Here is a 10,616-nt window from a genome sequence, read left to right on the forward strand (position 1 = left end):
TACAGTACAGTTACTTATTACTGTGAGCTATAAGCAAATGTAGAAAGCCAGTAATAGTTACTAGTGCAGACTTAAAAGTTGTAAAAAAAAAATTAGACGGCCCGAATGAAAGATAACTTCTCATTCTAATTTTAAGCAATTTGAAAGGTGAATAAATAATACTGAAATTTTAGAATTATCTAATTTATGGTTTTAGTAAGTAACTATACTGCTTCGAGAAACCAAACATTTTTGATAAAATATGTCGTTTCTGGCAAGTAGCTATACTAATTAGAAAATCACCGCACCTACGTGTAACTGTACACCTAAATTTCATGCCTTAAAAGAAGTATACTGATGAAGGACCTTAAAATTCTAAAAGAAAACTATATTTGTGACGTTATATATATTAAAACTACAAACTAAAGGTTAAGCAATGGTAAATGTTTACGTAAACTCCAAGATGGTGAACAACTATTCCTCATAAATTAGGTACTATCACTGAAAAATATATCCTTTTAAGATTTATAAAAAGATACCACTTTATAACCCTTTTATAATATGAAAAGTAAATCATTTTTTACTCCGTTTAAAATGATTAAAGTATAGCGCTTTTGTTGAAATGGATCTTTTTAAACTAAAAAAAAGAAAAAGTATTTACTGGATGAAAGAGTTATATTATAATATGGAAATAGATTAGCTCTGTTTTATAAGAACAAAGAAATCTTATAATTCTTGAGCATGAAAAAAAAATTAACACTGTTCTACAGTGCAAACCATAATAAATAAGTTTACTTGATTAATATAAAATAAATAATATTAATAATTAAAGCTTCTTTAAACTCCTTTATAACTTCTACTGGTATAATAGCTTTAACGGTAATTAAAAATATAAAAAATTGTATTAATGATCCAAACTTTGGTGCAACATTAAAGGTACGAAGTACTCCAAATTACTCGGAATTGAAAATAACTTAAATTTAAGAATTGCGAAATAATTCGGAGATATGCTTTTTATAAGGAGAGCTGAGTTTAAAGAGAATAAAAATAACAAAGTTTAAAAAAAAGCATCATTGAAACAAAAAGATTACTAACTTTACTATAATTAACTTACTGATATATATTTTCTATAAATTTATAATATGCTTTACAAAACTTATTATTTTTCTAAATCTTTAGTTATAAGAAATATTTTTAACTTACTTTTTTAAAAAAATAGCACTAAAAGGTATAAAGTAAAAATATTCCTTTTTTCTGGGGACAAAAGTTGTATCATTTGGTTATAAAATAAAAGTTGAAGTTGGTGGCGTCTTTCATGTACCAGCGCGAGTACTTTTGTTATTCTTGCGTTTCTTTATATTTCTGGTGTTGCAAAGAGTTATGTGCGTACTATAATTTCAACTTTCTTGCAAAAATTGCAATATATATATATAAAGTTTTTGTGAAAGTTAACTATTAACATGGCTAAAAAGGAAAATATTAAGAAAAGTGAAGAACAAGGTTTTTTGCTATAAATTGAAATGTTAAAATTAACGTGCCTCACCACTTTTACTTTTTTGTGTTATTGAGAATTAATACTTTTTGTTTAATTAAGCAACGAACATTATAAGAAGTTATATGCTTCGACAAAACCGACCATATAGTGCTGGTGACTTCTTTATAATTAAAACTAAATTTGAAGTATGAAACCAATTTTCATAATAAAAACTACTTTAAAGGAGATGTTTTTTTAAATCTTCATGGAGAAGTAGGAAAAACGCAGTGCGTTAAGATTTTAGCTTCACTTGCATCTTCTAAAGAATTGGTTGAAAAGGAATACGGAAAACAAAAAATATACTTTGCGTTTCAGGTGTGCATTATTTATAAATAAATTTTCGTGGAAAGGGAAATTTATAATTATAAATTTTTTTTTTATGCTCACTGTTAACACAATTACATTTAATTCACACCAATAAAAATAATAATAGCATTAAATTGATAAGATTTATTAAATTTAAATTTGAATTTTCAGAGTTAAATTATAATTTTTCTATTAAAATCTCCTACGAAAGGGAGAATGCGCTTCCCAAGAAGAAGTTGATGAAGTCAATCTAAATTTTGATAAAATTCGCGAAGAACATAATAATCTTGAATCGGAGTTGAAAACTCTTACTGTTGGTAAATTTATTATTATTATTAAAAAAAAAAATTTAATTTTATTTTTTTTGTTTAAGAGCTAAACAATATCAACGATATAAAAAGCACAGAAGAGCTTTCAGCTTACTGTGAAGAACTCACTAAACAAGTAAAAAGTTCAACTTAAAATATATTTATTAAAAAAATTTTAATGTAATTTTATTTGAATTAAAAAGTAATAACTATCGGTACAGAAATAATTAGTCAATAATTTTTAATTATAAATTTTATAAATCTTTATAATAATACTTTGAAATTTTTATATATTTAATAAAAATAATACTTGATTTATAATAATCTCTTATTTTTCTCAAATTTCATAGTTTGTACTATGAAAAAATTTCTTTGTCTTGCAATCAAACTTTTGTTTACTTTTAGTTATATCTTATGTATTCTTTTTATAATTTTTACTATCACGCGTAAGTTTAGCATATAAATTATTTTTTTAAATAAAAATTAAAACATGTAGAATTTTTAATAATACTTTTTTAAGGTTGAAGATCTTGAATCTTCGTTGGAACCTTTAAGAAAAAGTATACAACTTATTAATTGAATAAGAAAATTAAATTTATTGCAAAATTTTAAAAAGAGAAATTTACTATTAGCGAGGAAGAAAGAAGTCTCGTAGAAAAAGCTCTTTTCACTTATACAGCTGAATGGAAATCGAGAAAAAGAAAGGTAAGCAGAAATAACTCCGAATTACAAATTAGATTTTTTTTTAAGATTAAAGATTTTAAATTTTAAATGTTTTAACGTATAATAATAATATAAACTGATCTCTTAAAAAATATATTTGTTTGCCATTTTAATTTTTTGTAATTTATTTTTTGAGCTGCTTGCTACCACCAAAGAAAAACAATTTAAATTTAATTTATATAATTATGATATAAAAAATAATAATAATTTGATTTTTTTAGATAATTTATTTTTGTTTATAAAAATTTTATTGCATCTAAATTTTAAAATTAAAATTGTTCGGTATTATAAGCTTTTGTAATTTAATTTTGTTTTTTGCTACCGCCAAGGAAAAAAAAAACGTAAAGGCCAAAGCATTTAATTTATAAATTTGATATAATAATAATACTATAGTTGCTTTCTTTTAAAACTTATTTTTATACTAATTTTAAACTTATATTGGAGCTCGGCACATTTTAAAAAAACGTAAAAGTTTTTTTTCGGTTTGAATTCGTATTATGAAATTTTTGATTATAAATTACTTTATCGCAAAACTTTACTTTCTGCTTAACCTTTGACTGAGTCTAGCTTAAAATTTTAATTTTTTAAAAAAAAATTGAAAGTCAGAATTCATCTTAAAAAAAGAAATTATATACTACTAAACTGCATACACCACTTTAAATTTATAATGAAGTTTAAAAAAATACATTTTTAATTTCCGGAATTAATTTTATTCCTTTAATATAAATTTGGATCTTCTAAAATAAAAAAATCAGAATTAATTATTATTAGAAGTTTAAAATTTGCTAAACTGCTTACATCTTGAGTTCATAAGATTAAAAATTACGAATCAAAATTAATTTATACAATAATACTTTTGCGTAGAACAACACATTTTTCAAAGTAATTGTAAATTTTTAAATTAGAAATCAGGTCAGAATTATTTACTAATAGCAGGTTTTCTTATTATAAAATCGCCAAATTTAATGAATTTAGGCAATTACAATCGTAAATGGAGTTTTTTATTATAATAAAGTTTTAATTTTTTTATAAACTGGTTTGTATGCAACTGTGGAAAAAATTTAATTTATATTGAAAACTAATTAATTTGCATCAGGAAAAAAAAATGATGTAAATTAATAACGACTTCTCTAATTAGTTTAATAGCAGTTCCAAATTTATACTTTTTTTGATTAAAAAAAACCATAATTATACGCAAACGCTATAAAAAATTTAAAAATTTACTAATTTTTACTGACCCAAGCAAACTTTTGCGATCAGGACTTTTTATTTTTATTATTATTATCATTATTATTATCATTATTATTATTACTATTATTACTATTATTATTATTATAAATATATTAAAAATAAATTATTTTATAATTTTTATATTTATTGTAGATTTATTTCAAATTATTATTATTTTTATTATTTTATAATACTTTTTTTTTAACAATTATTATAAATGTATTGTGAATATTATAATATATATTTGAAGACAGACACGTGGTACAATTATGTGGTTTAATAACTCATGTTGCATGCACCACGTGCCATGAGCACGTGATTTTTCAGAGTGAACTTCATCAATTACGTTATACAGTAAAAACCATATATTAAAAATTTATTAAATTTATTTATTATACACTTTTCTAAGTATTTATATGATTATTCTTTTTATTATTTATATTAATTAATAACTTTTTATAATAATTATAGATTTTATATATAAATATTTATTATAAATAATATATTTGTTATAATTACTATTTTTTACTGTAATATTTATATAATTTTTTTTTAAATAAATATTATTTAATACTTTCTTCATAAAATTTTATAAATCACTTTTAATATTAATTAAGAGTAATATATATTTTTATTATTATTACTAATTTTTATTATAATATTATTATGCAATTATCCCATTTCCTTATAAAAATAAAAAAATAAACTTCCTTTTATTTAGAATTTGCCTTTTTTTTTTTCTATAATTTATAATATTATTTATTTTTTTTAATATATATTATATAAAAGTGCAACGATATTATTAACACTATTATGGAAAACTATCCTAAAAAGAAATCTGATCTTCTAGTGAGTTCCATTATTATAGAAAAAAATTTTAATTTTTTTTAATAAAAAAAATTAAAGGAAGAAACTGGCGTTGAAACTGACGAACTTGCTGGAGTTGATATAGCTAATGGCGCTTAATTTATTTTTTTTACTATTTAATATATATAAGTTTATTACATTAAATAAAAACATAATAATGCTCTAGTTCAGATTTATATATAACTATACATTTCGCTTTATGACTGAATCAGAAATATGGGAGTTTCAGATTACCTCTTTAAATTATATGATCTCTTAATTATAACTTACTTTCTTCAACTTTCGAATTTTATATTATTTTAACATTTATGTTAAGCCCTTGCTTTAATTTTCAATTAAAAAATCTTATTCATAAATAAAAGTTATATTACTGTTTACAAAGTTGAAAAGTATTTCTGGTAGATTTAAATTCTTAATTTACTTTTTAAAATTAAGTCAACCCAACGAATTTAATTTTTTTTAAATATATATGTACCTTTTTCTCACAAAGAGATATATAAAAGCTCCTGAATATAGAAAAAATATTTATATATAAGAAAAGATATTATGCAGACAAATTTACGGAAGCAAAAGGTTTGTTTTAATAAAATATTATTACACAGTAAAAAATCTTAAGCTTTTTCTTAAATTTTCCAATAATTATTATTACAATTTATTAAACTATAATATATTACTATTTAAAAGCTTAAAAAAATCTTTTTCAAGTTTATACGTGCTAAATTTATTTAAAAAAAATAGTGTAAAAGTATATATTTAAGTTTTAGTTTGAAATTCCTAGAAAATTTGTAAAATTTTCTTAGAGAATTTATACAAAAATTGCAGACAGTTTTTATTGGGTTGCCGTTGACAATCATAGATGGTCTTATTTGGAAATTATAGAGAAAGGAAATTAATTTACTAATAAATGAGTTTAAATCAATATACTAAACTAGATAAAAATAAGTTTAGACCGTTTTTAAAGCTCTTACGGTAATAAAAATAGTGAAAATTTTACTATTTTTTAAAAACTATAATAAAATAAACTTCTATTTTTAAAAGTAACTCTAAAATTGGTAAAATATTAGCGAATGTAGTTTTAGTAAAATTCAAGTTATAAATTTTGCTATATAAACCTTTTTGTTAAAAAACATCTTAAAAATAACGATTTCAAATATTGTAATTTATTATTTTTTTTAATTAAAAATAGAAGAAAAATTTTCTTTCATTCCAAGTAATGAAACCTTAACTGTAACTTAATTTCTCTTTAATTTTTTAAAGTAAATTACTTTAATCCATAAGCAGATTTTGGTTTGAAAAAAATAACTATCAGCGATAGATTTGTCTGTTTGTTATTTCTAAAATGGCAGCATCGGGGGTACTGGCTATAAAAACGTAGATATATTCATACCCAAGGCAGGAATAAATGTAAAAATAAATTTATTATTTAGCACGATAACTAGGCCGCCCCTCTATAGCACAACACGTTCCACGCAGGAAACCAAGGGCAGAAAAAATCAAATTCCTTCCTACGGGGGCGCACTATCTCATCCGTGGCATGCTAATTAATGAACACACGTGGCTTACAGTTAAGTTTAAAAGTCAAAGATTTAAATAAAACACTTTTGAGCGCAATGGCTTTTGCCATCAACCTCTACAAAAGAAAAGTTTCTGTTAGCGAACGCGAAACTTAAAAAAAGCTTTCATTAATTTATTTTTTTTTCTTGTTGCAAGTAGTTTTTAAGCTTAGCTACAACTCCTGTAATAAATACCATTGTGCGATAAAAGAGAAAAGGTTTATCAAATTGCTTAGCATTCTCGAAAAATAGTTTTGAGGGTGAAAGCTATTTATAAAATAAGTTAAAATTATCTTTATATATATCACTCTCGATACACTGGAATCAGTCTACTTAATAAATCGCTGTGATACTAATAAAAGGAATATACACGTAAAAGTGGTGTATAATTTTTAATAGCCAAAGTAAATTGCTTAAAAAAGCTGTTTTTTTAACAAAACCCCATATAAATTTAGCCGACAACGAATAAACATAAACTTTTTTTACAATTAAAAAGGATATATATTTTTTGATAAACTTATACTACAGTGCAATTTCTAGTATTACATAAGATTAAAGCTGTAATACTGAAATCTGCCACAGATATTTGGTTTTAGCATTTTGCATATTTCTCAAGTTAGAAAAATTTAAAAATATATATACCTTATTATTTTTTTCTATTTTTTTTTAAAAAAAAAATTTTTTAAATAATAAGGCAATTATTCGACAATATATATTACTTTTAAACTTGTGGAGAACACAGCGACACTAAGGCAAGCTCACAATTTTGTTATTTTTGCTTCCCAGGAGGGTAAAAATGTTTTTTATATACTAAATTATATTAGTTAAATTTTATTATCCATATATTACTAGTTCTTGTGAATCTGACCCTAAAAAATCAACACTGTAAAAAGTTTAAATTAAAAAATAGTTCATTCAATATATACATAAATTATTATTAAAATAAATTATTTTTCTAATAATAAATGTAATTCATAAATATATTTATTCATTATTATTTTTATAGATAGTTATTACAATATAGACATTTTTTCTATATTTACCATTTTTATTATGAATTGCTTATTATATTTTTTTTAAAAAATAGTATATTAGCATATTTCTTCTATAATTATTATTACTAATAAGATAAAATAAAAAATATATTCATATTAAATAGATATTACTTGTTAATCTTAATTATGATTAATAAATGTTTTTAAAACATATTTAGATTCGCGTACACAATCTTTTTAAATTTTGTTACACGTGCTATATGGTGTGCGCGTTGCGCTCTTTTGTTCTGTCGTGGTAGTTGTTACTGTTTGCCCAGTGGCAAGCGAGCTACTCAGGCAACTCGAGCGCAATAATGTAAATTATTGCAGCTCTTTATGACATTAATTCTATATTAAAATTTTTTTAAGATAATATATCCTTTATCACTCCCTTTTTCTATAATATATTGGCTCTTAAATTTTTTACGACTGTAAGATCTACACAAGAGAAGAATAAAAATTAGATGAGTGCTGCAATTATTATTTTCATTCCAGTTTACTTTTTTGACTCCTTTCGTCTTTGGGCGGCGCATTTTTATAAGGAATGCAAAAAATAAAACAGAAATGATGGGGAATAAAAGTCACTTTTCGTCATCAATAATCTTTCCGTATATATTTAATTAATAAACCATAAAGGTTAAATCCAACTACTTTTTAAAGTCATCCTTACGTTTACTATTAAGAATTTTATTACTTATATATATGAACATTATGTTATAATTTGTAGGTAACAGAATAATTTGTATTTTAGAATTGCATTGTATTACAACCTCCCTTAAAAATATTCTGCTTATTTCCTCAAGTTATTTACTTCTTCTACCGCGATTAACAAATATATTGAACTTCTTAACTTACAATTTTAAAAAACCGTTCTAATTAAATGCATTCTTGTAGTTGTACCAAAATTCTTTCGTGTATTCTACGTATGCAACTAAAAATTAGTTTTCTTATATTATCTATTACGTTATAAATGAAAAGAATCCTAAGTTTTGCCAAAAGGGTAAAAGTAGTATTGTATTATTTTAAAAGTTGGCTTGTTACATTATTTACTATTACATTAAGCGATTCTTACTGAGCCAATGCGCTTTCAACGTAAAAGGAACTACTTTATAATCTCAGCAAAATAGGACACATATATGAAAGTTAACTAAAACATAATTAAGAATTGCACAAAAAACCAAACGAAATATTTTTACACATTAAATGGATATATATTTTATATAAACCAAATTATCTTTTGTAATATGCCAGGAGTAAGTTACCTATACATATACGAAATTTATTTTAATTTATAAAAGATATTAATACAGATTGCAAACCGGAACAAAAACCGTCTCCTTGTAAGAAATATTTAATTTTTATATTTGAGATGTATATATAATTACTTCATATATAGAGTACTATTTCTTTTATTATTTTATTATAATTATCAATACTAAATGTATTTATATACAATATATTATCATACAATTTTTAAATCTCTTGTAAAAATAAACCACGCAGTTGTATTTGTTACAAGAGGATATGAACGTTATTTTTTTTAATAATTAATCAATAAAACATATTATAAATACCATGGACAAGGACCTCTTACAATCTCTCCTGTTTTCTTGATACATTTTACTTTATATTTTAATACTTATCATAGATTTCTAATACTAGTTTGTTTGTTTGCTTATTTTTTGTTATTTAAAACAAATGCATCATCGCTAAATCTGATCATCCTTAAGAGTATTAACATGTTTATATATTTAAAGGCAAATCTCTTATAATAAATTGGTAAACTTTTGCTCTTCAGTTGTTGGCCTCTTGTCCCTTGCGTCTGCGTTTGCAGATACCCTCAGTCGGTTTTAAAGTTTGCGTACCGTCAGACAGTTAAATTTTGTTTTTTTCTCACAACTTCTGCAAATTTACCCCATGTGAATAGTAAGCGGTGTTAAGTTTTTAGTTAGTTAACCTTGACATTATATAGCTCTTTAAAGTTAGCTTTTTTAAGCAGTATACCATCGAAACTCGTAGTTTTTCTTTATTTGGGGTTGGGAGTTTTGCATCCGCAATTGGCTTTTGTTGCATTGTGATAGATTTTTTAAGGTAAGCTGCAACTAATATGAACACCTGCTGAGACGGTGTTTATTATCGTTAGGCTTTTATTTAAATGAACGAACTTCCAGTGAGCCAGCAATCGTCTCTAAAAATTTAAAAGCCGTAGACTTTGGGCCTCCAGAAAAAATGGGTGGGCAATGTTTAATGCCCTAACCTTAGTAGGTCTGATAACCTTGTTAATTCCCTTAGGAAATTGTTTTTGGACTAAAAAGATTTTCTATTTTTGTCAGCCAACTTTGGTTAAATTAAGTTTCTATTCTCCTCCAAACTGGGAATTTGCTTTGGAATTCTGCCTTCTTTAAATAAGCAAGTTTACATAGTCTGGTAGATTCCAATATTGAGCAAGAGCCAGGTCTAAGTCAAAAATTTTTCTAGAGGGAGTGCACCATGGTCTATATATTTAGATTCTCCTAAAATGTTAACCGACCAGTTAACTTTTTAATACAAGTACGCGGGGCCGTAGTATCTCCCATCTTCTTAAGAGCGGGGTTTGTGGTCAGAGGAGAGGTCAATCAGCGTTTTGAGAGTGACTGTTATGTATACATTCTTTAGTTTAAATGGTGAACTATTAAACCCTTTATCATCGTCTAGTTTGGCAAACTTCCTTATAATAGTGTTGTCATGCTTGCTATATAGGAGGGTTATAAAATACTTTTATATGTACATATTCTACAAAAACTAATGCGCACCAAAAACGGCCAGGAGGATAAACCGAGAGGAACGCAAGGGAAAGGAAATGGTTATTTAATAGGCTACATTTGGTGTGTATTTATAGTACTTTTAAAAAAATTAGGTTAATACGCATAATAAATTGGTAGGAGTGGAAGGTAAATAGGATAGTATAACCTCACAAATGAAATTTCCCAACCGGAGGAGCCAAGAGTATCCACAGTAATACTAAACTCTAAAAATAGTAAAGCTAGTTAAAAATATATAAAGTGTAAAAAGGTGACACAAAACCTCACTCTCACGTCTGCCC

At 24.3% G+C, this 10,616-nt stretch overlaps 1 protein-coding gene and 1 long non-coding RNA gene across 2 annotated transcripts; both read left to right on the forward strand.

The window, feature by feature from the left end:
* Positions 1-1,371: 1,371 nt before the first annotated feature.
* Positions 1,372-5,063, forward strand: LOC135128541 (homologous-pairing protein 2 homolog). The gene is made up of 9 exons (XM_064055400.1): positions 1,372-1,479; positions 1,574-1,627; positions 1,698-1,828; positions 2,031-2,136; positions 2,193-2,263; positions 2,648-2,687; positions 2,744-2,832; positions 4,870-4,929; positions 4,987-5,063. Exons 1-9 carry the CDS (start codon positions 1,440-1,442, stop codon positions 5,044-5,046), a joined length of 651 nt encoding a protein of 216 aa, XP_063911470.1. The 5' UTR covers positions 1,372-1,439; the 3' UTR covers positions 5,047-5,063.
* A 1,171-nt stretch (positions 5,064-6,234) lies between these two features.
* LOC135128518 (uncharacterized) lies at positions 6,235-7,271 on the forward strand. Its single transcript, XR_010280426.1, has 3 exons — positions 6,235-6,318; positions 6,375-6,511; positions 7,195-7,271. It is a non-coding gene; the product is annotated as an uncharacterized LOC135128518 (long non-coding RNA).
* The last annotated feature ends 3,345 nt before the right edge of the window (positions 7,272-10,616 follow it).

This window comes from Zophobas morio, unplaced genomic scaffold, assembly GCF_036711695.1.
Source record: "Zophobas morio isolate AGI-343-1 ecotype UQ-CSIRO unplaced genomic scaffold, CSIRO_AGI_Zmor_V1 ptg000013l, whole genome shotgun sequence".
Lineage (NCBI taxonomy): Eukaryota > Metazoa > Arthropoda > Insecta > Coleoptera > Tenebrionidae > Zophobas > Zophobas morio.